General features: G+C 43.4%; 2 protein-coding genes across 5 annotated transcripts in view; one reads left to right on the top strand and one right to left on the bottom strand.

Moving 5' to 3' along the window:
- TAF1D (TATA-box binding protein associated factor, RNA polymerase I subunit D) overlaps positions 1-8,569 on the bottom strand; it is a 28,453-nt gene extending 19,884 nt beyond the window's left edge. For all 3 annotated transcript variants that reach the window (XR_014470458.1, XM_083174098.1, XM_083174099.1), the window contains exons 1-3: positions 8,439-8,569; positions 7,172-7,341; positions 3,286-3,646 (exon numbers count right to left, since the gene is read on the bottom strand). Coding sequence is in view for 2 of the 3 variants with exons in the window: in XM_083174098.1 (XP_083030224.1) it covers positions 3,286-3,646; positions 7,172-7,308 (498 nt within the window). In the remaining variant the exon portion in view is untranslated. The remainder of the gene's footprint in view (positions 1-3,285; positions 3,647-7,171; positions 7,342-8,438) is intronic.
- A 90-nt stretch (positions 8,570-8,659) lies between these two features.
- BKGD (beta-keto-L-gulonate decarboxylase) overlaps positions 8,660-27,500 on the top strand; it is a 34,503-nt gene continuing 15,662 nt past the window's right edge. Inside the window, exons 1-3 of one of the 2 annotated variants that reach the window (XM_083174096.1) lie at positions 8,660-8,808; positions 25,276-25,364; positions 26,896-26,994. In XM_083174096.1, the coding sequence (XP_083030222.1) occupies positions 25,307-25,364; positions 26,896-26,994 (157 nt within the window). In that variant the 5' untranslated portion in view covers positions 8,660-8,808; positions 25,276-25,306. Of the gene's footprint in view, positions 8,809-22,149; positions 22,169-25,275; positions 25,365-26,895; positions 26,995-27,500 lie in introns of those variants that run through there. The other variant, XM_083174097.1, reaches the window with a different exon arrangement.

The following is a 27,500-nucleotide window of genomic DNA, read 5'->3' as shown; positions in this document are numbered from 1 at the left end:
ATCTAGAAGTGGGCCCTGACATTACTCATCCCTTCTCTGGCAAGAGACTGCCCATCAAGCACGTATTGAGCTGTCACGATAAATATGTTGTATATGTCATAAAATGCCCGTGTGGGCTCGCCTACGTGGGCAAGACTATCTGCAGCTTCCGAGAGAGGGCAGGCCAACATAGATCAGCAATACGTCTGGCCCTGGCAGGTAGAGAAGTAGACCAACCAGTTGCCAGACATTTTAAACAAGCAAGTCACTCACTGGCACAACTCCGTTATAAACTCGTGGACCATGTCCCGCCGCTTAAAAGAGGAGGAGACAGAGGACGTCTACTTCTACAGAAAGAAGTTCAATGGATTAGAAGAATGGACACCCTTGCCCCGAGAGGGCTTAATGAGAACTGCAACCTTGCCTGCTTCTTATAGACCTTATAGTTTGTTTGCACTATCCTTATACCCATAGATCTGGAGAGCCACCGGAACCCTGCGACGAATATACGTCACCAATAGATATGTGCTTGTTCCCCATATACATTAGGTATATCCTCCACTATAAGATATCTCTACCCAGCACATGACCTTATGCTTAGTGCTTCGATTTAATATTGTCTTTTTCTAGGTACTAACTCAATTGCGATCATGCATTGTATAAATGCTTACAATTTATTCTCCTCCAGATATCATCAATTTATGACTACTTGTGCTATACTGAGAAGCAGCATGATAGCGGGTCCTATCTAGACACCTTAATGAAACCCATTATTATAATATAAGTTTTTTTAGCACAATCAGCCGACATAGTGGTGTAGATCACTTTTTTGTTAGATGTGTTTAACTTTTTCCCCTTTGTTGACAGATGATCCGAGTGTGACACAAGGTTGGAAGCTGCGGATGCCGTGTGAACACAGAGCGGGTATGTTGCTAGGCGACGAGGAAGCCGGAAGGCTGCGGTGATCACAGCGAGCTGGATCACGTGTTAGCCTGAAAGCGTCCTCTGACCCTGGTGCACTGACGCACAACGTTCATCGCGTCAGACGAACGTGCGCTCCATCCCCTGCCGCATGCCGGAAGTCTCTGCCGACGGGGGTCATCCTTCACTGATTCGGTAAGGTATAAATACCGTCCTATTGTATTGTTTACTGCACCCTGATGAAAAATGTTGAAATAACATTTGAAACGTTGGAACACAGACTGTGACTACTGTCTTTATTTGCTGGAGTGCCACCCGCTGTACACCTCTATATATTGGAGCGAGTTCCTGTCTCACTTCCCCTGGGAGGGCACCCGTTGTTGGATACTGCTGCTATTTGGAGTGCCGGCCATTCTTGGAAAATCTGCTATATATATATATATATATATACACACACACACACATACACACATACATACATACACACACACACACACACACATATATATATATTTTAAAGAGCAGTAGTCGCCGCATCTTCATCCATTGAGCACATTTGTGTGACTGGACCTGAATCAGACCACATGTAACATTGTTGCCAGGTCATTATATATTATGCATATGGAATTAATTTGTGAATTATGAATAGAATTAATATGCTTTATTGGTTTCAGACAACATGTAAAATAAAATAAAATCAATCATTTATTTGCTATTTTCCCTGATGTTTATTGGGCTAATATCCTATTAGATTGATCAAAAAAAAAAAAATTTCCCCGAAAGCACACAGGTTCAATGGATTGGCATTGGGAGATATTAAGTTATACCGCGCTCCCTGGTATTTGCCTAAATGGAATTGGCGCTGCTCTAGCCAGAAAGGGGTTCCCAGTCCCTGAGATATATCGAAAGATTGCTGGTGGGCTCGAGCGCTGCCTTTGTTCTGTGCACTGTTTGAGTGTAGCGAGAAAAAGAGGTATGCAAAGATGTTGGTATGTAGAAGAAAATATTTTATTAATAATTGCTCTGGTGGTTTTTGCGGGTGATGTGTGGGCGATAGGGGGATTGTTTATTTACTTGGTGTTTCTGGGGTACACCTATATGGGGTCCCCTGCTTGAGGGAATTTTGCTCAGAGCCGTGTCAGCCCAGGAGATCCCCAGCTGGGGGTTCAGATAACCCTTTGGGGCTTCTTTATAACTCGGTAGGTCCTCTTTGCGGGATCTACGGTCTCTTTGTGCTGATGTGCTGTGAGCAATATGTTCATAGAAAGGAGCCTTTGTTGGCTTCAGGCAGTTCACAGAACTCCTTTACAATCCCATAGGCTGTGTGAGCCTAGGTCCTTTCTTTTATGATGTTTGGGGGATTGATGGGAGGGTGGAGGAAGTTAGTTAGTCTCTCTTGCGTGCAAGATTAGGTGGTGGTCTGTGGGTAAGGAGGGAGCCTCTATGGGCTTCAGGCGATCATATAGACCCCTTTACAATCCCATAGTTTTCCTATGTGCCCTCCTTCTCACTTTCAGTGTTTGTGTCACTTTGGTGTACAGCTTTTCACAAGTCGTGGTGTGTGTGTGGTTTTTTTTTAACACTCACGCGGTGCTCGTCTCTGGGGCTGTGTTGTTATCGCCGTCTGGGTCCTCTACGCTGCAGCGTTCAGGCTCCCGGCGTCTCGCACTTCCTGATGACGTCACGCTGTACACGGACCTTGTAGTGGAGCTCCGTGTCCGGCTGCGGCTGCTTGTCTCCTTCTCCCTGTTGTAGTGGGAGGTGGGTAATGTTAGTGTCCTGGTTCACCTACGCGTTTCGGCTGCGGGCAGCCTTTTTCAAGGCTTTCTCCTTGAAAAAGGCTGCCCGCAGCCGAAACGCGTAGGTGAACCAGGACACTAACATTACCCACCTCCCACTACAACAGGGAGAAGGAGACAAGCAGCCGCAGCCGGACACGGAGCTCCACTACAAGCTCCGTGTACAGCGTGACGTCATCAGGAAGCACGAGACGCCGGGAGCCTGAACGCTGCAGCGTAGAGGACCCAGACAGCGATAACACAGCCCCAGAGACGTTTTAATTATGATGGTCAGTAGTCAATCAATTTTTAGTCCATTCATGCCAATTCAGGTTCCTTTTTTTTTTTTTTTTAAGGGAACCTGGAGGGATGTAAAGCAATGGTAAGAAACTGCTGCAAATTCACTAAAACCACATGGATTTGCGGCAAATTCGGCGATGCTGTATTTTCTGCCCAAGCAAAAAATTTGTACAGATTGAAAGGAGCGAGTCGAATTCGCCTGGTGAAAATTTTGCCCGGGATTGAATACCCCCTATGCTATATCATTTAACTTAATGGCATGCACAGATTTAAAGGATGGGAAGTGTGTTTCGTGATGGTGACTTACCTCATATGGAAAATACAAAGTAAATGGCAAATATTTGAAAGAGGTAAAAGGAAAGCGGATTCCTCTATGCAGCCAGCGCTGCTTCCTCCTCCGTTTTAAAAAATGAGCAGAATTGACTTTCCTTTTAAAGACTTGTGGCCGCTCCTTCTTCTTTCCTGAAGGCCCACTTTCATGTTTCCCTCTTTTCTTCTTTCTGAAAAGATTTTGTACAATCTCTTTCACTGTAAGCTTTTTAGATGGTAATGTACAGTCTGAAGAGTCACTGGAAGGAACATCTAATGCAGGTTTGGAATTTGGCTGTACTCGACCCCGTATTCTTTTACTTCTTGTAGGTGCACATGTAATCTGAACCTGGAACAAACTATAAATAGGAAAATTCAGATATGTAATTAAAATACATTTAAAACAAAAGAACAGACTGTGGTGGGTATTCAATCCGGGATTGCGACTGTCTTCTGATCTGGCACTAACTAGACAGTCTGAATTCAATGCTCCGACTATCGAAAAGTCTATAAATTGTCGGAAACGGCCGTGAATTCTACAAACCACGGCCATTTACATCAAAACAGATCAGTCTTAAAAAAAAAAAGTCGGATCTGACACCCTTCAATGCTTACTACGTGCGTGCTGATATTTCCCCTTCAGGAAATATTGGCACATATTGAATACCCGCCATTTGTCTTAAACAAATTCAATGTTACCGAATGTAAGCTATATGTAATCATTGTAATATCAGCCCTTTGCATCATACAAAGAAAGCAGTAAGCATGTATAGCTATTGCTTCAGCCACTGGAACCCCTGAACATTAGGGCACAAACAACAAAGTTAAGGAATGTAGCTAACATTTATCACCACAGGGGAAAGATGTGGGAAACTTAATTTGGACTCTAATTTGGTTTAGAAAACAATATTGCCATTTGAGATCTACAGATGGAGCCGGGCTCCCTCTTGCTGGCGAATCGCCAGAACGTCACCGCTGGCGATCCACCAGCAGCCCGGCGTCCATCTGACTGAGACGCCGTCTCAGTTTCCGGGCGGCGGGAACCCTGTCTGTCTCCGCTTCAGGGAGACGGACCGGACAGGGTTGGGGCGGGGAGGAGGCGGGAACCGTGCGACAAGCCGGCGGGAACTGTGCGAAAGGGGACGTGCGCGCATCTGTATTAAGAAAAATTAGTTCCTTGGAAATTTACATTTTTAAAACAGACATGCAGGAGGGTGTTCTAATCACTTTGAAAGTAAAGAAAGAGCTCTATTATCAAGCTATTATTTAAATAGTGCCTACACGCAACTATTTTTACAGCTTTTGCTGTAATATAAAGGTGCCTATACAACGTGCAAGGGTTTAGGTACGAAGCAATGCGCACATCACATCGCACAGAAAGTCTGCAGTTCGTACTTTTTTTTATAACTTTTATTGTGCATTGCATAGTTATGACAATAGCAGAAAAACCAAAAAGAGACTGTTTTCAAGACATTGTAACAGCTCACGATAATAAACAATCAGCTTCATTTGAAAGACAATTGATTGGCTGTTTGACATTGTTTGAACATTACATGTACACTTTTCATCAAAATAAAATTTACATGTGAGACGAACCAACATCTCCTATGAGTAGTTATTTATGACAGACCTTTAATAAGTACATGTGGAGCATGGCAATTAAGGTAATGCACCCTCCCGAATAATAAATCTGATTATGCTGACCTGAAACCCCCATTTACAGAGCCCTCCAAAATAACTGAGACAATTAAGTCACTACAATAGGGAGGTCACCCAGCAACCTCCTTGTTTCGTACCACTCTGCAGTTCGTACTTTTTAATGCTAGATACAATGCAATCTAGTACTAAAAGTACAGAGTGTATGTGCACCTTTACAACTAAATGTTGATCAAACACAGCTGTGCATTACAATATATAAAGCAGTAGCCAGATGATAGATCTACAGTGTCTAGGTAGGCAGCTATATATATATATATATATATATATATATATATATAGCGGACCATCAAAGAGTACTATCCACCTGTGCCTGTCAAAGGCTCCCACAATTAAAGCAAAAAGCTGGAAATGGTCATCAATGACCTCTGAGACCACCTGAAAAACACCTTGGCACGCCTGCGTTTTGACAAACACCCACAAAACGCCATGTTTCCTCCCCTCAAATGCTGGCTTCCTGTCAATCACAATGTGATTGCACTGCAGCAGAATCATATGCACAATAGTTAGCAAATTGCGAGCGCACAAGCGCAATATGAAGGATAATCAATATGATTGCATTCTATCAACTTAGCGATCCATTCTTAGACACAAAGCGTTTACAAAAAAAAAAAAAAATCAATTATTTACCAGGTTTATATTTCGAATTGTGAGCTTTTCGCTTACTTATAAGCTTTATGGTTTAAATATCACATTTGTTCTTGGATGTTAGGTTTATTGGCCTGACGAGAGAGACACCGTTTTTTTCTTTCTACTTTTAGGGGAAAATATTTTGAAAAACAAAGAGAGTAAATTATGTTTGCGTGCTTTATGCTGTCAAAGTGCATGAAACTGCCTACATTTCCATAGAAAAATGGGAAAAATGTAGTTCTGAAACTTTTGACCTGTAATGTTCACTCTACCCATGCTTACAAATAAGCACAAAAACATGAGAAGGGTAATTCTTGTGCTACAAAAAAGGAGCGGTGGTATTATAGAGCTTCATAAAATAGACAGTCAATAGGTCGACAAGTAATAAGCATACTTGCCTTGTCTCCCGGAAAGGCTATGATGCTCCAGAAAATCTGGTGGCCCTCCCGGACCCTAGAATGGAGGGCAAGACTCCCGCTTCCCCCTAGACCTACCCAACCCCCCACAAGTGGACAGTCTGAAGGGGGGACCCAATGACGCGATCAAACTGAACCACGTCATTTTAGCCAGCTCCCCAATTAGACAATGACAGTTTTTTCTGCATTGTACTATGTGGGGGGCCACAATGAAGAGATTAAACCACCGTGCAATTTTTTTTCAAATAAATTATCATGTCGACCTTTTACTAACTTGACACTGTCTATCTATAGACTGGAATCCCCACAGAAGTCAGCAAAGGAGCATTCACACAAATGCTGCAGTATGTGTAAGAGCAGATACTATGTGCAACTAAGCGTGCCATTGGGCAGGTGCAATGCTGCTGGTGAGGAACTTGTCAAAAACTAGGTGCATAGGCTACAGATGTGTACTGCACTGCATACGTGTACACCTTTTTTTGCTTTCACTTTTGTGTCTGCCTTTGAATGTTTAGTGCTGTAGTGGTCTCTGCATATCCTTCAACCACTTGAGTGGTATTCCCAGAAATTTTCCGAGCTCAGCTGCAGCGGGCTGTCCCGGAAAATCTCTGGGCATACCACTAAAATGAAGGTGTGCACCTCTGGCGCATCACCTGTCCGGGCACCCACCCCGGGGGCCGCTCTGCTCTCCCCTCCCCTGCCACCTGTTATGATCAGCAGCAGGGCCCAGGAGCTCCGGCGTACGATCGGTGGAGCAGAGATTAGGGGGAGCGGGGGCGCCAGGAGGGGGGAGAGACGGGGTGGGTGGCCCACAGCTCTGTGGTGGGTTTTGCTAGGGCAGGACAAACCTGCCCTGGTAGGTTTGTCCTGCCCTAGCAAAACCCACCACTCAAGGGGTTAAAGTACTCTAGGTCAGTGATGGCTAACCTTGACACGCCAGCTGTTGTTGAACTACAATTCCCAGCATGCCCTGCTACACCTTTACTATTTGGCCATGCTAAAACTGATGCAGGGCATGCTGGGATGTTTAGTTCAACAACAGCTGGAGTGTCAATTGCTCTAGGTAAATAATAATACAGTCTATAAGAATGCGTGCTAGCAATGCAAACATATTGCACTTACCTCTCATCAGTATCATGTGCACTGCTATCAAAGTCCCTTTCTGTGTCATATTCGGTATTACTGAAGAGATCTTGGCTTTGTGGAAACGCAACATTGGTGCCCTCTCTGGGCTCATACTCTATATCAGCCTCAGCCATTTGTGACACTGCAGTAGTGCCCCTCCTTTATTCCTAATAATAAACGTTAGCATAGAACACTTTAATCAGAACATTGTTTAAAGGAATTTTCAGTAACATCAAAAATTTGCTTACTGGGCTTTGTGATTCACAAATGGAGTTAAAAAAAAAAAAAAAAAAAAAAAGTATAAAGCATTAATAAAATAAACTGGGTAGCAATAATGACATAACAAATGCACTGAAATGCACCACACGACTTTCTTTAGTAAAAGATGTGCACAACACTGTATGATGTTCTACAGGCTATGACCGATTACGAGCATCATTAACGTCATTATGCTGCATATCATCTAGTGTGTATGCATTATGTGCCGATTCAGCTTCACTTGCATATCGACAAAAATTGCAGATTGAGATTTTTTCAGATCTGCGCATGTGCTAGGTATTAACCTGCAGTCATATTGCGAAAAATGAACCCACAGTCAAAGAAATGATGGGGGAGTGTTCTGGGAACACAAGTGTCTGGACCATTTGGGGTGGGTGCACGGCAGCTGTGCAACAGAGCCACACTGTCCCAAAAAATGTAATTCCCTACGATTGGCTTTGCGGCTAGGCTGTGCAGCAATAAGGATACCTGCAGTGCACAAAATAGCAAACGCCATGCCATGTTGGCAGCCCATGATTGTTACCGCCACGGGTTCTAGCACTCACAAATAATATATATATATATATATATATATATATATATATGAATTTTTCCAAATAAATGAAAAAACAGAATATACTGTATAGGTAGTTTTAGGTCATAAAGTGGTCTCGGTACATATTCATATAATGCAAGCTTGCTGACACACACACACACACACACACACACACACACACACACACACACACACACACACACACACACACACACACACACACACACACACACACACACACACACACACACACACACACACACACACACACACACACACACACACACACACACACACACACACACACACACACACACACACACACACACACACACACACACACACACACACACACACACACACACACACACACACACACACACACACACACACACACTATGTAGAACGACTAGCGACAATTAGATCTACTTAGGAACAATAATAACAAACCTAGTAGTGCACATGGACACACGTTGGGACACAGATACTCCAGTGTCGACTCCTAACAAAAACACGCCGTCCAATGACAGGCTACTAGTACAGCACACCGGATAACACCTGCACATGCGCACTGAGCCATTTCCTGGTCACAAGACTGTGAAAGTCCGGCGTTAGGCTGGGTTTTAAGTTTGCGTCGCCTGATGAGAGCCATTTTCTTGTGGATAAAAGCTTGTGATTAGCATGTTATTGGCCTTCGCGAATATGGACATTTTCGTGCTGTGGTGCAGACACCGTTAGAAGCACAGGCGCATTTTTCTAATACTGTAAATAGAGTTATATGTTCTACGGACCAAACTATATGTCAGTCGTATAGTTAAAGGTAAATATATATGTAACGTTACTCAGAGACTTGTTTATGTATTTTTTTTAATGGGACGATTTAATTGTGGTCGCTAGCACCATTCCAAACATAAATTATGCACGAGGCTGAAGTTGGCTTCTTATTAGGGATGGGACATCGAAAGAAAACATCGATCAAATGATGTTTTTCAACATTGGTTGCAAAACATCATTTAGACCTAAACATTGGTACTGTGAACCCGATGTTAACCGATGTTCACCGATGTTTCGATATTTTTTAAATAAACTGGTTACCAAAGCATATAATACACTAATAAGCTTCTGAAATGATAAATAATCACTCTATTAAGTTTATCTTGTTGGAGGCTTACAGTTATACACACACAATGGATATATGATTCATGTTTTGTGGTATATCAAATTTGTTACTGAAGGAAAAAAACATGAAGCAATAACTATCAAAACTTTATTGCAACAACTCACAATCTGCTATTTTTACCTAGATTTTTAACTGTAGCAACAGGCTAATAACTTATGTTGATTATAGAAAATAACAAAAAAACTGTACACACAGTGCAACATAGAACATACTACATAGAACAATCACATAGTACATTGAAAAAAACTCTTTGTAGCAAAATAGGAATCTACTATTGAGGTACATAAATTATGGGCCTCACAATACAGGTGGATAAATCAAAATAAAAACTGGGAGGGGAATAACAGAAATTGGGGAAGGGGAGACTCCAGTCCAGCATACTTTCAAACTGGCCCCCAAATTTTCCCAATAGCTGCAGAGCCAGCCATCATAGCAACCAGTGACTCACTAACAGCAAAAGTTACAGTGAGGCAGGGGTGGGGCTGTCCTGTCTGCTGCTGCTGAATGGCTGGCCAGACTGTCTTTCACTGTCAGCTACCACTCACAGCAGCAGCAGACAGCCACACACACATATGAAAGCCCAGCCAGCAGTGATACTGTCATGTTTGTTAATGTTTTTTTTATCAGTCTCTTAAGTTTTTAATTAATATAAATCAAGGAGAGAGTGAGCTGGCTTCAAACACAAAAGAAAAAACATTGGAAGATTGAAAAAAACATCGGGGGTAGAAATCTTGCGATGGTGATGAAACATTGGATCCTCAACATTGCAGGGTTAAACATCGAACATTGGAACCATAAATCCGATGTTACCGATGAAACATCATATGATTACCCATCCCTACTTCTTATTCGGCCAGCTTCTTATTCGAGCTCCAGCTTCTTATTCGAACTCCAGCTTCTTATTCAGAACAATCACTTTTACAAGGGTTAATGAATCATGGACCACAAATTTCACTGCAGAAATCAACACAGGGGGGTTGCCTACATATGACCCACTTGCAATTTCTTTTGACCAACAATGATTTGGGCAAAAAAATGGGCACAAAAATGGGCATGGGTCCCAGATATCATTTTGAATAAGTAGCTGGTGTCCTGCAAGGGTTAAACAGCGTTGGTCAAAACATATTACACTGAAAACCCGCACAGGGGGGTCACTTACATATGACCCACTTGCCATTTATTTTGACCAACAAGGATTTGGGCAGAAATAGGGCACTAAAGTGGGCATGGGTCCCAGAATCATCATTTTGAATAAGTAGCTGGTGTTCTGCAAGGGTTAAACAGCGTTGGTCAAAAAATCTTACACTTGGAATCCACACAGGGGGGTAAGATACATATGACCCACTTGCCATTTCTTTTGACCAACAAGGATTTGGGCAGAAATAGGGCAGTAAAGTGGGCATAGGTCCCAGATGTCATCATTTTGAATAAGTAGCTGGTGTCCTGCAAGGGTTAAACAGCGTTGGTCAAAACATATTACACTTGAAACCCACACAGGGGGGTTGCCTACATATGACCCACTTGCAATTTCTTTTGACCAACAATGATTTGGGCAGAAAATGGGCACAAAAATGGGCATGGGTCCCAGAATCATCATTTTGAATAAGTAGCTGGTGTTCTGCAAGGGTTAAACAGCGTTGGTCAACAAATATTACACTGGAAACCCGCACAGGGGGGTCACTTACATATGACCCACTTGCCATTTCTTTTGACCAACAAGGATTTGGGCAGAAATAGGGCACTAAAGTGGGCATGGGTCCCAGAATCATCATTTTGAATAAGTAGCTGGTGTTCTGCAAGGGTTAAACAGCGTTGGTCAACAAATATTACACTGGAAACCCGCACAGGGGGGTCACTTACATATCACACACTTGCCATTTCTTTTGACCAACAAGGATTTGGGCAGAAATAGGGCAGTAAAGTGGGCATAGGTCCCAGATGTCATCATTTTGAATAAGTAGCTGGTGTCCTGCAAGGGTTAAACAGCGTTGGTCAAAAAATGTTACACTGGAAACCCGCACAGGGTGGTCACTTACATATGACCCACTTGCCATTTCTTTTGACCAACAAGGATTTGGGCAGTAATAGGGCAGTAAAGTGGGCATGGGTCACAGATGTCATTATTTTGAATAAGTAGCTGGTGTCCTGCAAGGGTTAAACAGTGTTGGTCAAAACATATTACACTTGAAACCCACACAGGGGGGTTGCCTACATATGACCCACTTGCAATTTCTTTTGACCAACAATGATTTGGGCAGAAAATGGGCACAAATTGGGCATGGGTCCAAGAATCATCATTTTGAATAAGTAGCTGGTGTTCTGCAAGGGTTAAACAGCGTTGGTCAACAAATATTACACTGAAAACCCGCACTAGGGGGTCACTTACATATCACCCACTTGCCATTTCTTTTGACCAACAAGGATTTGGGCAGAAATAGGGCACTAAAGTGGGCATGGGTCCCAGAATCATCATTTTGAATAAGTAGCTGGTGTTCTGCAAGGGTTAAACAGTGTTGGTCAACAAATATTACACTGGAAACCCGCACAGGGGGGTAACTTACATATGACCCACTTGCCATTTCTTTTGACCAACAAGGATTTGGGCAGAAATAGGGCAGTAAAGTGGGCATGGGTCCCAGAATCATCATTTTGAATAAGTAGCTGGTGTCCTGCAAGGGTTAAACAGCGTTGGTCAAAAAATGTTACACTGGAAACCCGCACAGGGTGGTCACTTACATATGACCCACTTGCCATTTCTTTTGACCAACAAGGATTTGGGCAGTAATAGGGCAGTAAAGTGGGCATGGGTCACAGATGTCATTATTTTGAATAAGTAGCTGGTGTCCTGCAAGGGTTAAACAGTGTTGGTCAAAACATATTACACTTGAAACCCACACAGGGGGTTGCCTACATATGACCCACTTGCAATTTCTTTTGACCAACAATGATTTGGGCAGAAAATGGAAACAAAAATGGGCATGGGTCCCAGAATCATCATTTTGAATAAGTAGCTGGTGTCCTGCAAGGGTTAAACAGCGTTGGTCAAAAAATATTAGACTGAAAACCCGCACAGGGGGGTCACTTACATATGACCCACTTGCCATTTCTTTTGACCAACAAGGATTTGGGCAGTAATAGGGCAGTAAAGTGGGCATGGGTCACAGATGTCATTATTTTGAATAAGTAGCTAGTGTCCTGCAAGGGTTAAACAGTGTTGGTCAAAACATATTACACTTGAAACCCACACAGGGGGGTTGCCTACATATGACCCACTTGCAATTTCTTTTGACCAACAATGATTTGGGCAGAAAATGGGCACAAAAATGGGCATGGGTCCCAGAATCATCATTTTGAATAAGTAGCTGGTGTTCTGCAAGGGTTAAACAGCGTTGGTCAACAAATATTACACTGGAAACCCGCACAGGGGGGTCACTTACATATGACCCACTTGCCATTTCTTTTGACCAACAAGGATTTGGGCAGAAATAGGGCAGTAAAGTGGACATAGGTCCCAGATGTCATCATTTTGAATAAGTAGCTGGTGTCCTGCAAGGGTTAAACAGCGTTGGTCAAAACATATTACACTTGAAACCCACACAGGGAGGTTGCCTACATATGACCCACTTGCAATTTCTTTTGACCAACAATGATTTGGGCAGAAAATGGGCACAAAAATGGGCATGGGTCCCAGATATCATTTTGAATAAGTAGCTGGTGTCCTGCAAGGGTTAAACAGCGTTGGTCAAAACATATTACACTGGAAACCCGCACAGGGGGGTCACTTACATATGACCCACTTGCCATTTCTTTTGAGCAACACTGTTTAACCCTTGCAGAACACCAGCTACTTATTCAAAATGATGATTCTGGGACCCATGCCCACTTTACTGCCCTATTACTGCCCAAATCCTTGTTGGTCAAAAGAAATGGCAAGTGGGTCATATGTAAGTGACCACCCTGTGCGGGTTTCCAGTGTAACATTTTTTGACCAACGCTGTTTAACCCTTGCAGGACACCAGCTACTTATTCAAAATGATGACATCTGGGACCTATGCCCACTTTAGTGCCCTATTTCTGCCCAAATCCTTGTTGGTCAAAAGAAATGGCAAGTGGGTCATATGTAAGTGACCCCCCTGTGCGGGTTTCCAGTGTAATATTTGTTGACCAACGCTGTTTAACCCTTGCAGAACACCAGCTACTTATTCAAAATGATGATTCTGGGACCCATGCCCACTTTAGTGCCCTATTTCTGCCCAAATCCTTGTTGGTCAAAAGAAATGGCAAGTGGGTCATATGTAAGTGACCCCCCTGTGCGGGTTTCCAGTGTAATATTTGTTGACCAACGCTGTTTAACCCTTGCAGAACACCAGCTACTTATTCAAAATGATGATTCTGGGACCCATGCCCATTTTTGTGCCCATTTTCTGCCCAAATCATTGTTGGTCAAAAGAAATTGGGTACTTGTGAGTTATCCGGGCTGCCGATTTCTAAATCGGGTCGGATCGGGCACATCGCATCGCATCGCATCCGACCATCGGATGCGATGCGATGCGATGCGATGACCCGATTTTTCCATAGGAATCAATGTTAAAATGGACTGAGTCCATTTTAACATGGAATTCAATGGGAAAAAGGGGTCCTTTCATACCCCTACTATCCAAGTGGGCATGGAGTTGGATATAAACCTGTGGCGAGCGTAGCGAGCCACCGAGCCCGAAGCGTGGCGAGCGTAGCGAGCCCCGCGAGGGGACACAGAATACCGTCCCCTCGCGGGGCTCGCTTCGCTCGCCACGCTTCGGGCTCGGTGGCTCGCTACGCTCGCCACAGGTTTATATCCAACTCCATGCCCACTTGGATAGTAGGGGTATGAAAAGGACCCCTTTTTCCCATTGAATTCCATGTTAAAATGGACTCAGTCAATTTTAACATTGATTCCTATGGAAAAATCGGGTCATCGCATCCGATGATCGCATGCGATGCGATGCGATGCGATGCGATGCGATATCGCATCGCATCGCATCTGATTGTATGCCTTAACTTAAGGCATACAATCAAAAAATCGGCAGCCCAGATAACTCACAAGTACCAGAAATTGCAAGTGGGTCATATGTAGGCAACCCCCCTGTGTGGGTTTCATGTGTAATATGTTTTGACCAACACTGTTTAACCCTTGCAGGACACCAGCTACTTATTCAAAATAATGACATCTGTGACCCATGCCCACTTTACTGCCCTATTACTGCCCAAATCCTCGTTGGTCAAAAGAAATGGCAAGTGGGTCATATATAAGTGACCCCCCTGTGCGGGTTTCCAGTGTAATATTTGTTGACCAACGCTGTTTAACCCTTGCAGAACACCAGCTCCTTATTCAAAATGATGATTCTGGGACCCATGCCCATTTTTGTGCCCATTTTCTGCCCAAATCATTGTTGGTCAAAAGAAATTGCAAGTGGGTCATATGTAGGCAACCCCCCTGTGTGGGTTTCAAGTGTAATATGTTTTGACCAACACTGTTTAACCCTTGCAGGACACCAGCTACTTATTCAAAATGATGACATCTGGGACCTATGCCCACTTTACTGCCCTATTTCTGCCCAAATCCTCGTTGGTCAAAAGAAATGGCAAGTGGGTCATATGTAAGTGACCACCCTGTGCAGGTTTCCAGTGTAACATTTTTTGACCAACGCTGTTTAACCCTTGCAGAACACCAGCTACTTATTCAAAATGATGATTCTGGGACCCATGCCCACTTTAGTGCCCTATTTATGCCCAAATCCTTGTTGGTCAAAAGAAATGGCAAGTGGGTCATATGTATCTGACCCCCCTGTGTGGATTCCAAGTGTAATATTTGTTGACCAACGCTGTTTAACCCTTGCAGGATACCAGCTACTTATTCAAAATAATGACATCTGGGACCTATGCCCACTTTACTGCCCTATTTCTGCCCAAATCCTTGTTGGTCAAAAGAAATGGCAAGTGGGTCATATGTATCTGACCCCCCTGTGTGGATTCCAAGTGTAAGATTTTTTGACCAACGCTGTTTAACCCTTGTAGAACACCAGCTACTTATTCAAAATTATGATTCTGGGACCCATGCCCACTTTAGTGCCCTATTTATGCCCAAATCCTTGTTGGTCAAAAGAAATGGCAAGTGGGTCATATGTAAGTGACCCCCCTGTGCGGGTTTCCAGTGTAATATTTGTTGACCAACGCTGTTTAACCCTTGCAGAACACCAGCTACTTATTCAAAATGATGATTCTGGGACCCATGCCCATTTTTTTGCCCATTTTCTGCCCAAATCTTTGTTGGTCAAAAGAAATTGCAAGTGGGTCATATGTAGGCAACCCCCCTGTGTGGGTTTCAAGTGTAATATGTTTTGACCAACACTGTTTAACCCTTGCAGGACACCAGCTACTTATTCAAAATAATGACATCTGTGACCCATGCCCACTTTACTGCCCTATTACTGCCCAAATCCTTGTTGGTCAAAAGAAATGGCAAGTGGGTCATATGTAAGTGACCCCCCTGTGCGGGTTTCCAGTGTAATATTTTTTGACCAACGTTGTTTAACCCTTGCAGGACACCAGCTACTTATTCAAAATCATGATTCTGGGACCCATGCCCACTTTACTGCCGTATTTCTGCCCAAATCCTTGTTGGTCAAAAGAAATGGCAAGTGGGTCATATGTAAGTGACCCCCCTGTGCGGGTTTCCAGTGTAACATTTTTTGACCAACGCTGTTTAACCCTTGCAGGACACCAGCTACTTATTCAAAATGATGACATCTGGGACCTATGCCCACTTTACTGCCCTATTTCTGCCCAAATCCTTGTTGGTCAAAAGAAATGGCAAGTGGGTCATATGTATCTGACCCCCCTGTGTGGATTCCAAGTGTAACATTTTTGGACCAACGCTGTTTAACCCTTGCAGGACACCAGCTACTTATTCAAAATGATGACATCTGGGACCTATGCCCACTTTACTGCCCTATTTCTGCCCAAATCCTTGTTGGTCAAAAGAAATGGCAAGTGTGTGATATGTAAGTGACCCCCCTGTGCGGGTTTCCAGTGTAATATTTGTTGACCAACGCTGTTTAACCCTTGCAGAACACCAGCTACTTATTCAAAATGATGATTCTGGGACCCATGCCCATATTTTTGCCCATTTTCTGCCCAAATCATTGTTGGTCAAAAGAAATTGCAAGTGGGTCATATGTAGGCAACCCCCCTGTGTGGGTTTCAAGTGTAATATGTTTTGACCAACACTGTTTAACCCTTGCAGGACACCAGCTACTTATTCAAAATCATGATTCTGGGACCCATGCCCACTTTACTGCCCTATTTCTACCCAAATCCTTGTTGGTCAAAAGAAATGGCAAGTGGGTCATATGTAAGTGACCCCCCTGTGCGGGTTTCCAGTGTAACATTTTTTGACCAACGCTGTTTAACCCTTGCAGGACACCAGCTACTTATTCAAAATGATGACATCTGGGACCTATGCCCACTTTACTGCCCTATTTCTGCCCAAATCCTTGTTGGTCAAAAGAAATGGCAAGTGTGTGATATGTAAGTGACCCCCCTGTGCGGGTTTCCAGTGTAATATTTGTTGACCAACGCTGTTTAACCCTTGCAGAACACCAGCTACTTATTCAAAATGATGATTCTGGGACCCATGCCCATTTTTGTGCCCATTTTCTGCCCAAATCATTGTTGGTCAAAAGAAATTGCAAATGGGTCATATGTAGGCAACCCCCCTGTGTGGGCTTCAAGTGTAATATGTTTTGACCAACACTGTTTAACCCTTGCAGGACACCAGCTACTTATTCAAAATCATGATTCTGGGACCCATGGCCACTTTACTGCCCTATTTCTACCCAAATCCTTGTTGGTCAAAAGAAATGGCAAGTGGGTCATATGTAGGCAACCCCCCTGTGTGGGTTTCAAGTGTAATATGTTTTGACCAACACTGTTTAACCCTTGCAGGACACCAGCTACTTACTCAAAATGATGACATCTGGGACCTATGCCCACTTTACTGCCCTATTTCTGCCCAAATCCTCGTTGGTCAAAAGAAATGGCAAGTGGGTCATATGTAAGTGACCACCCTGTGCAGGTTTCCAGTGTAACATTTTTTGACCAACGCTGTTTAACCCTTGCAGAACACCAGCTACTTATTCAAAATGATGATTCTGGGACCCATGCCCACTTTAGTGCCCTATTTATGCCCAAATCCTTGTTGGTCAAAAGAAATGGCAAGTGGGTCATATGTATCTGACCCCCCTGTGTGGATTCCAAGTGTAATATTTGTTGACCAACGCTGTTTAACCCTTGCAGGATACCAGCTACTTATTCAAAATAATGACATCTGGGACCTATGCCCACTTTACTGCCCTATTTCTGCCCAAATCCTTGTTGGTCAAAAGAAATGGCAAGTGGGTCATATGTATCTGACCCCCCTGTGTGGATTCCAAGTGTAACATTTTTTGACCAACGCTGTTTAACCCTTGTAGAACACCAGCTACTTATTCAAAATGATGATTCTGGGACCCATGCCCACTTTAGTGCCCTATTTATGCCCAAATCCTTGTTGGTCAAAAGAAATGGCAAGTGGGTCATATGTAAGTGACCCCCCTGTGCGGGTTTCCAGTGTAATATTTGTTGACCAACGCTGTTTAACCCTTGCAGAACACCAGCTACTTATTCAAAATGATGATTCTGGGACCCATGCCCATTTTTTTGCCCATTTTCTGCCCAAATCATTGTTGGTCAAAAGAAATTGCAAGTGGGTCATATGTAGGCAACCCCCCTGTGTGGGTTTCAAGTGTAATATGTTTTGACCAACACTGTTTAACCCTTGCAGGACACCAGCTACTTATTCAAAATAATGACATCTGTGACCCATGCCCACTTTACTGCCCTATTACTGCCCAAATCCTTGTTGGTCAAAAGAAATGGCAAGTGGGTCATATGTAAGTGACCCCCCTGTACGGGTTTCCAGTGTAATATTTTTTGACCAACGTTGTTTAACCCTTGCAGGACACCAGCTACTTATTCAAAATCATGATTCTGGGACCCATGCCCACTTTACTGCCGTATTTCTGCCCAAATCCTTGTTGGTCAAAAGAAATGGCAAGTGGGTCATATGTAAGTGACCCCCCTGTGCGGGTTTCCAGTGTAACATTTTTTGACCAACGCTGTTTAACCCTTGCAGGACACCAGCTACTTATTCAAAATGATGACATCTGGGACCTATGCCCACTTTACTGCCCTATTTCTGCCCAAATCCTTGTTGGTCAAAAGAAATGGCAAGTGGGTCATATGTATCTGACCCCCCTGTGTGGATTCCAAGTGTAACATTTTTGGACCAACGCTGTTTAACCCTTGCAGGACACCAGCTACTTATTCAAAATGATGACATCTGGGACCTATGCCCACTTTACTGCCCTATTTCTGCCCAAATCCTTGTTGGTCAAAAGAAATGGCAAGTGGGTGATATGTAAGTGACCCCCCTGTGTGGGTTTCCAGTGTAATATTTGTTGACCAACGCTGTTTAACCCTTGCAGAACACCAGCTACTTATTCAAAATGATGATTCTGGGACCCATGCCCATTTTTGTGCCCATTTTCTGCCCAAATCATTGTTGGTCAAAAGAAATTGCAAGTGGGTCATATGTAGGCAACCCCCCTGTGTGGGTTTCAAGTTTAATATGTTTTGACCAACACTGTTTAACCCTTGCAGGACACCAGCTACTTATTCAAAATGATGACATCTGGGACCTATGCCCACTTTACTGCCCTATTTCTGCCCAAATCCTTGTTGGACAAAAGAAATGGCAAGTGGGTCATATGTATCTGACCCCCCTGTGTGGATTCCAAGTGTAAGATTTTTTGACCAACGCTGTTTAACCCTTGCAGAACACCAGCTACTTATTCAAAATGATGATTCTGGGACCCATGCCCACTTTAGTGCCCTATTTCTGCCCAAATCCTTGTTGGTCAAAAGAAATGGCAAGTGGGTCATATGTAAGTGACCCCCCTGTGCGGGTTTCCAGTGTAATATTTGTTGACCAACGCTGTTTAACCCTTGCAGAACACCAGCTACTTATTCAAAATGATGATTCTGGGACCCATGCCCATATTTTTGCCCATTTTCTGCCCAAATCATTGTTGGTCAAAAGAAATTGCAAGTGGGTCATATGTAGGCAACCCCCCTGTGTGGGTTTCAAGTGTAATATGTTTTGACCAACACTGTTTAACCCTTGCAGGACACCAGCTACTTATTCAAAATCATGATTCTGGGACCCATGCCCACTTTACTGCCCTATTTCTACCCAAATCCTTGTTGGTCAAAAGAAATGGCAAGTGGGTCATATGTAAGTGACCCCCCTGTGCGGGTTTCCAGTGTAACATTTTTTGACCAACGCTGTTTAACCCTTGCAGGACACCAGCTACTTATTCAAAATGATGACATCTGGGACCTATGCCCACTTTACTGCCCTATTTCTGCCCAAATCCTTGTTGGTCAAAAGAAATGGCAAGTGTGTGATATGTAAGTGACCCCCCTGTGCGGGTTTCCAGTGTAATATTTGTTGACCAACGCTGTTTAACCCTTGCAGAACACCAGCTACTTATTCAAAATGATGATTCTGGGACCCATGCCCATTTTTGTGCCCATTTTCTGCCCAAATCATTGTTGGTCAAAAGAAATTGCAAATGGGTCATATGTAGGCAACCCCCCTGTGTGGGTTTCAAGTGTAATATGTTTTGACCAACACTGTTTAACCCTTGCAGGACACCAGCTACTTATTCAAAATAATGACATCTGGGACCCATGCCCACTTTACTGCCCTATTACTGCCCAAATCCTTGTTGGTCAAAAGAAATGGCAAGTGGGTCATATGTATCTGACCCCCCTGTGTGGATTCCAAGTGTAACATTTTTTGACCAACGCTGTTTAACCCTTGCAGGACACCAGCTACTTATTCAAAATGATGACATCTGTGACCCATGCCCACTTTACTGCCCTATTTCTGCCCAAATCCTTGTTGGTCAAAAGAAATGGCAAGTGGGTCATATGTAAGTGACCCCCCTGTGCGGGTTTCCAGTGTAATATTTTTTGACCAACGCTGTTTAACCCTTGCAGGACACCAGCTACTTATTCAAAATTATATCTGTGACCCATGCCCATTTTTGTGCCCATTTTCTGCCCAAATCATTGTTGGTCAAAAGAAATTGCAAGTGGGTCATATGTAGGCAACCCCCCTGTGTTGATTTCTGCAGTGAAATTTGTGGTCCATGATTCATTAACCCTTGTAAAAGTGATTTTTCTGAATAAGAAGCTGGAGCTCGAATAAGAAGCTGGAGCTCGAATAAGAAGCTGGCCGAATAAGAAGCCAACTTCAGCCTCGTAATTATGCAACGTTATATATAATTATACGCAAATATATGTACTTTTTTGTTCATATTTTTCTCATAAAGTATGTTTATAATGTTACCTTTTTTACATGTTGTACTTTTCTCAATATGGTGTTGCAGTTTATGTTTTGTTACTGTATTATTATTTTTGTTATTGCTTATTTGATTCCATAGTCATAGTCAAAAAGAAATCAAATTTAAAAAAATAAAATAAAAGTGTGGGGACATACTGTATATCGTACATTAAACATGGTACTTGTGTAGTTTCATGGCGGCACTTCCTATGGATTTCATCGTATGTAAATCGTAATTTGCCGCCGTGAAACTGCCCAAGTACCTTTGCTTAAACATTTCTTATACAGTTTTGTCTACTTCAGGGACTATTTTGAAAGTGGTGGACAGCATTTTCATGTCCTCAGAATTTGACAGATCCTATGGGGGTGTATCCATGCCACCCACAGGCATCAAAAAGGGGTGTGGCCATGCGTGGGATCACAGGCATCAAAAAGGGGCGTGGCCATGCGTGAAATCACAGAGCAAGCCCCCTCATTGTGAGGACAGGTCCCGATATTCCTAAATCCTCCCCGGCGTCTTTAGTGCGCATAATAGTCCCTCCTTACAGCATATCAAAGTTGGGAGGTTTAGTGAAATCTGTATATTTTCACTAGGCCGCCAGGGCTGGTGAGACAAATACCCTGATAATCTGTGGCACTCGCTGGCTTTATCTGGGCTAATTAGATAGCGCCGGGTGAGCCCATGTGTAATAGGATATCAGCATATGTCACTCACAATATGAGGAATAACAAAACTGTGACTTTTAAGTGGGATGTGCAATAAATTGGGATCATTTGGTCTACAGCAAGTTGGTCGACAGTCATTAGGTCGACATGGGGATAGGTCAACATGGTTCTAGGTCGACAGTCAAAAGGTCAACATGGGTTTTTTGACCAGAATGTCGAAACAGTTGACATGGGCACTGGTTAAAGGGCACCACCTCTCCTCGCATGGCTCGCTTCGCTCGCCATGCTTCGGGCACAGTGCCTCGCTACGCTTGGCACACTATTTTATTCTACCACCATGCCCTAGTGGATGGTAGGGCATGAAATACCGCCTCTTGGCACATGTCGGGTCCAAAAACCCCATGTCGACCTAATGACCTGTCGACCTATAACCATGTCAACCTAATGGTGTCGACCTAATGATTGTCAACCAACTTGCTGTAGACCAAATGACCGTATCCCGTGGATTGGTACAGGTATAATGGACACTATCTGACTGGTTGTGAACTGTCAAGGCACAGAACCATATAAAAGCAGCACTGCACACCAAAAAAGTCAGCATGTGCACTTCCTTCAATAACTCTTTATGGAGCTCAACAGAGGCCACTGACCTTCCACACGTACAAGAGTGGTCAGCAGCAGCAGGAGAGTTTTTCATTTGGAGTGTATGCACTATTTTGAACCTCTGTGTTTGAGTGTTTTGCAGAATTTTGTTGCTCTGTCCACATCACTGAGAACAATGTTTCTGCCATGCGGTCCATAGTTGAGGTGAATGCCAGGGTGACCATGGCCCAGTTAGAGAAGGAGGTACAGTAGGCTGAAGGGGTAGCTGCGGGTGTAACACTGTTGGTGTGGGTGGTGCAATGTATAAATAAAGTAAATCATAGACTTTTTGTAGCCACCAGGTTCTTGAGGAATGGCTGACAGGCAGAAGATAAATGTACTTCTGTTCTGCAAAACTCCATGGGCGGGATGCAGCAAGCATTGCAATTTGTTTGCAAAGCATCCTTCCCCTGTCCATATGCATATCTGCATTTATTAACATGGTATGCATGAAGATTTTAGCAAAGGGTGGCTCTTGCGGTAAGAGCCGTCCTTAGTAATGATACCCAGCATAATTGTTTGCTGTACTGTCATTTTGTATAGCTTCTCACATACTCCTGTGTTCCGACACACCCAGATAACTGCATAGATTCCTAAAACCTGGCTAGAGAGGTCTTAACTTTTAGCAGCTACCTTTCCCATAGAGATTGACTTGGGTACCTCAGGTGCTCAGTCCACCAGTGGCCATCAACCCAGAAATGGATAGAGGAATCAGGATACTGGAGGTAACCAAAGAAATGCAGCAAAACTAGTAGCAGCAGTGATATATAAGTCAACTAAACCACAGGCTGGAATAGGAGAAGAATAAGTAACAGCAGTCAGGAACATGGGCAGGTCAGCTTCGATGTAGGCCAAGGATGCTATAACCGGCAAAAAGACTAAGCCCTCCCAGCCGTTTTACTTAGACAGGAGCCATTCAAATTTCCCAACGGGGACAGGCCCCACTAATCTAATGCAGCATATGACCGCAATCACGCTGCAGCCATCGTACCTGTGAGCTGCAGAAGAAGCACCAACAGGTTTCTCAGCTGCTTATAACAGAAGCTGCTGTGGCCACTTGTAGTGTCCTGGCTGCCTAGCATTCGATCATAGCAGTACATTTAACAATATATTGTCCACTTACCTCTAGTGGTTGAAAATGAATCTCAGTGTTTCAGTTGCACGCAGCAGAAACTCTGAGATTTATGTTCAACCACTAGAAGTAAGTAGAACATGTATTGTTTCATATGAGTGGATAAAAACAGCTTTGTCCACTCATGGGAATTCCCTTTTCCCCCATGTAAGGTGGATCATTTTCCTTAAGGAGACTTTAGCTTCTCAAAAGCTCCTTTGATGGAGGTTCCAGGTGCCCATACACACCAAGCATAAATTCTCTGCTCATTTTTAAATGACCTGTTTTAAAAACCCTGAAGAAGTCCTGGTTAGGACAAAACGCATAGGAGGAAGGTAAAACAGGTGTTATTATTAAAGGGTACCTGAGCTGAAACCCTCTTCAGGCAAGCCTATCATATTTAAGTTCTACATGCATAACCCTCTGAGGCACTTATGTATTATATAGCTTCTTGGTGGGACTGCTATGCTATTACTGGTGCCTGTCCTCCTATGTCCCTATAGATTGTAAGCTTGCAGCAGGGCCCTCCTACTTCCATGTCTGTCTGTTCTTACCCAGTTTGTTTTATCACTGTCTACAATAGTAAAGCGCAACAGAATCTGCTGCGCTATATAAGAAACTGTGAATTAATTAATTCATAAATGTGGAATAGAACTCACATCTTAGTAACTTTACCCTAATAGTTTAATCCAGGCAGGAGCAGAGGTGTCACTTCTGTACTCCCGTTCCCAATCAATATCTCATCCTGCTAAAAAGCTGCTATAGTACCAGAAGAAAGAATAGCACACTCCAGCTGCTGGAAGATGAGTAACATAAAATCATGCATGGAAGCAGAGGGGATCTCCAGTCATTACCTGGGATTAAACACACTTCCTTAGCTTTGTCAGTTTTTACTATCACCTATATGCCCTTTCTTTAGCACTATATTACCCACATAACATGTCACATTGTGGTTATGCACCTTTCTTCACTGCCTGTGTCCACAAAGCCTGATAGATAGCAATATATATAGGTAATAGATGTATATTTATTACCATGCAAAGAGAAAGTCCAGGCTAACATTTCTTAACGAAGGCAGGAGAAATCATTTGATGGTGAGCAACCAAGGGGATGTGTTAGCATACACATATCCTCGCATACTGGTGAGCAGATTCGGGCAGCAAAGGGGTGGCCTATCTGTCCGGTTTCGTTTCCCTGTTCGCTAGCCTGCAAATATATATGGAGCCCAGCAAACTGGTCTGAATAAGGCCCAGTGTATAGCAAATGTTTGTGCTTATGTATTATCAGGGCACCCAATTAGCATACGTACGGCACGTAGGAAAATCGCATGCGATCGCATGCAATGCGATTTTCCTATGTAATTTATTCACTGCTCTCTACCCGCGGGATAATCGCATGCTATTTTGTAGGGTGCGATGCCATTGACTTTGCTATACATTTGTATGAGATGCAATGATTTAGGCACCCCCCCACTATCCATGCCACCCCGTTGCGTGGCAAGCGCAGCAGAACGCGACCTCCCGACCTTTTCATACCCCCGCTATCCACGTCGGCGTGGAGTTGATTTTATATAGTGTGGCGAGCGCAGCGAGCCACCGAGCCCGAAGCGCGGCCAGCGGTCGCAGATTCCCTTACATGTATTCTGCGTCCCCTCGCGAGGCTCGTTACACTCGGCATGCTTCGGGCTTGGTCGCTCGCTGCTCGTGCCACACTATATAAAATCAACTCCACGCCGACGACGATAGTGGGGGCATGAAAAGGTCTAGAGGACGCGTTCCGCCGCCCCTCGCGGGGCTCACTGAGCTCTCCACGCTTCGGGGTCGCGTATATATTGGGGAGGGGGGGGCTAAATCTCATTGCATCTCATACAAATGTATAGCAAAAATTAACGGCATCGCACCCTATAAAATCGCATGCGATTTTGCGGTGCAATAGCATCACACACAAAAATCGCATGCAATGCGATTTTCTTACGCAGAATTGCCCGCTAAGCAATTTGCTTAGTGGGTGCCCTGCTATTACATAAGTACCCAAATGTTTTGCGCCATTTATTATATCACTGTGAGCTTGGGTTTGTTTTGTGATCTGTAATATTAATAAGTGAAGAAAATAAACTTTCCAACTTGTTTCACGTTTTAATGATTAATAATGTTCTTTCAGTGACTGAACTTTAGTCTCTTCTGGAAACATTTTGTTTCAGATACTCCTAGTTATTCCATCACTGTGGAATAATGGCAGACACTGAAAGTTGTGCCCTTCATCTACCTGCCCTGGAGGATATTGCCAGAAGTGAGTAATAATTCATACAGTGGTTTTCTACTTTAAAGTTAAGCATTCCATCTCATCTTTAAAATGTAAACGTTTTATTTTATAATCTCTAAATATGTTTCTATGTTTTGAATCCTGCAGATAATGCTACCAAGGAGTTGGGGAACTGCTTACTGAAGGCAAACCTCACAACATGGCCCTCTCCAGGAAGGACACTATGTTCTGCTTCTGGACTTTCCTCTTCATTTACAATTACCATCACCTGTCTTGAAACACCTTTCTTATCAATTAACCTGTTAAAAACAGGTGATGGTAATCATACATTCAGGGGGACGTCCAGGAGCATTCTCAAATGGACAAAACCATGTGCACTGCAGGGGGAGTCAAATGTAACGTGTGCAGAGAGATTTAGATTTGTGCGTGTTATTGTGTTTCTGTGCAGGGAAAATACTGACTGCTTTATTTTTACACTGCAATATAGAGCTCACTCTGCTCCACCTGCACATGGTTTTGGCTCCCAATAAAATTAACCCTAGAATGTCTGTGTGTGCCTGTACATGTGGTAGGGAATATAGATTGTAAGCTCCACTGTGCCAGGGACTGATGTGAATGTTCAAATATTCTCTATAAAGCGCTGCAGAATATGTGTGCGCTATATAAGAAAATGTTAATGAATTAATCTCTCTCTGCACATGTTACTTCAGCCCCACCTGCAGTGCACATGTTTCTGCCCATTTTGCAAACAAATTTGCCTTCATTCTCGTCTGATCATTCCTGGGGAGCGATGTTTTGCGAATGCACATACATATTTATGTGAATGTGCAGCCGGATTGTGAGAGCGGCAATGGTGAATTGATTATTTACCGGCGGCTAGTACACAGCAGTGCGGGAGAGGGGCGTGGTCTCTAAGACACCAGAGAGGAGTCTTAGATCTGCGATCGATGTAGAAATCATTGTATGGTCGGCAACCATCGAAAGATTTTGCCCCCGCATGCAAGGCTGCGAATGGATGTTTATTGGCATGCAAGGGCGGGTTGGGCATTCGTGCGGACGCTGGGCGGTGTTTAGAATTTTGCAGCTTTGTGGGTCAACAAGAATCATCCCCCTGGTCTGAATTAGGGCCAATGTGTAGAGATTTGATAATTAGGAAGGTGTATTAATGACCATGCAAGAAACAATAAAGTATTTATATATGGTGGTTACAAAGTACAAAATACAGTACACTAATTTGTTTTTGTTTAACATTTTGCAATTTCAATTGGCTATTTTGGGTAAATTATCCTTGTGTGGAGGAATAAGCAGATTAATGTTATTTTCACAAAACTCAAAGCCACAGAGACTCATTTCTTGAAGCAAGTAATGGGTGAAATGTAATAGGATGAGAGAATCAGAAAGTGAGAGTTTTTTTAAAGTGCCAATCATTTACACTGCAAAATCAAACTGGTTTTGCAGTGTAAATGATTGCCGCCTTAAAAAAACTGAATCACTTTCCGATTCTCTCGCCCTATTACATTTCACCACTATATCTTCTTTTTCTTTTGCATGTTTCTAGTACTGGAAAGTGGATTAAAGAAGAATTATGCAGATGTGCATGTTAAGGTTGTGGACTGCCCTGATCTGACACAGGAACCATTTGGATTCCCTGTAAAAGGTAATGTTCTTTCTTATCTTCTACTAATATATTTTCCTGCTAAAGAAACATTATGAATCGGACTAAAAGTACCATATACAGGTCATGTTTGGCACTATATATATATATATATAATTATTTTGTACAAGGTATGTTGTGTTATACTCTTTAATACTAAGGGGGATATTCAGACCTGATTGCAAGGCTGTGAATTTGCAGACTGGGAGTTTCTCGAATTACTGCACACACATATGGCTTGCAGTACGGATGCACAAGGCCAGCCAGCGATAGAATCCAGCGTTGTATGGCGCAAGTTGATTTACTGGTAGCTGGTGTTGTGATGTCAGCTCCGACACCAAACAACCTGTTTCTATCGCAGCCGCCAAGTAGGTCCTGGGCTACGCCGAGGAAAAATCTTAGATGGTGCGTGAGTTACGAATGGATTTGCAGCTATTTGCCGACTTGTGATATTTTCGAAGGCCTTTGCAGGCTTACATATGGCGGGATTTCGCTCTGGCGGGGCGCCG

This window comes from Crinia signifera, chromosome 2, assembly GCF_055691185.1.
Source record: "Crinia signifera chromosome 2, ASM5569118v1, whole genome shotgun sequence".
NCBI lineage: Eukaryota > Metazoa > Chordata > Amphibia > Anura > Myobatrachidae > Crinia > Crinia signifera.
Note: the sequence above shows the minus strand (reverse complement) of the source record. Positions and strands in the feature narration are given on the sequence as shown.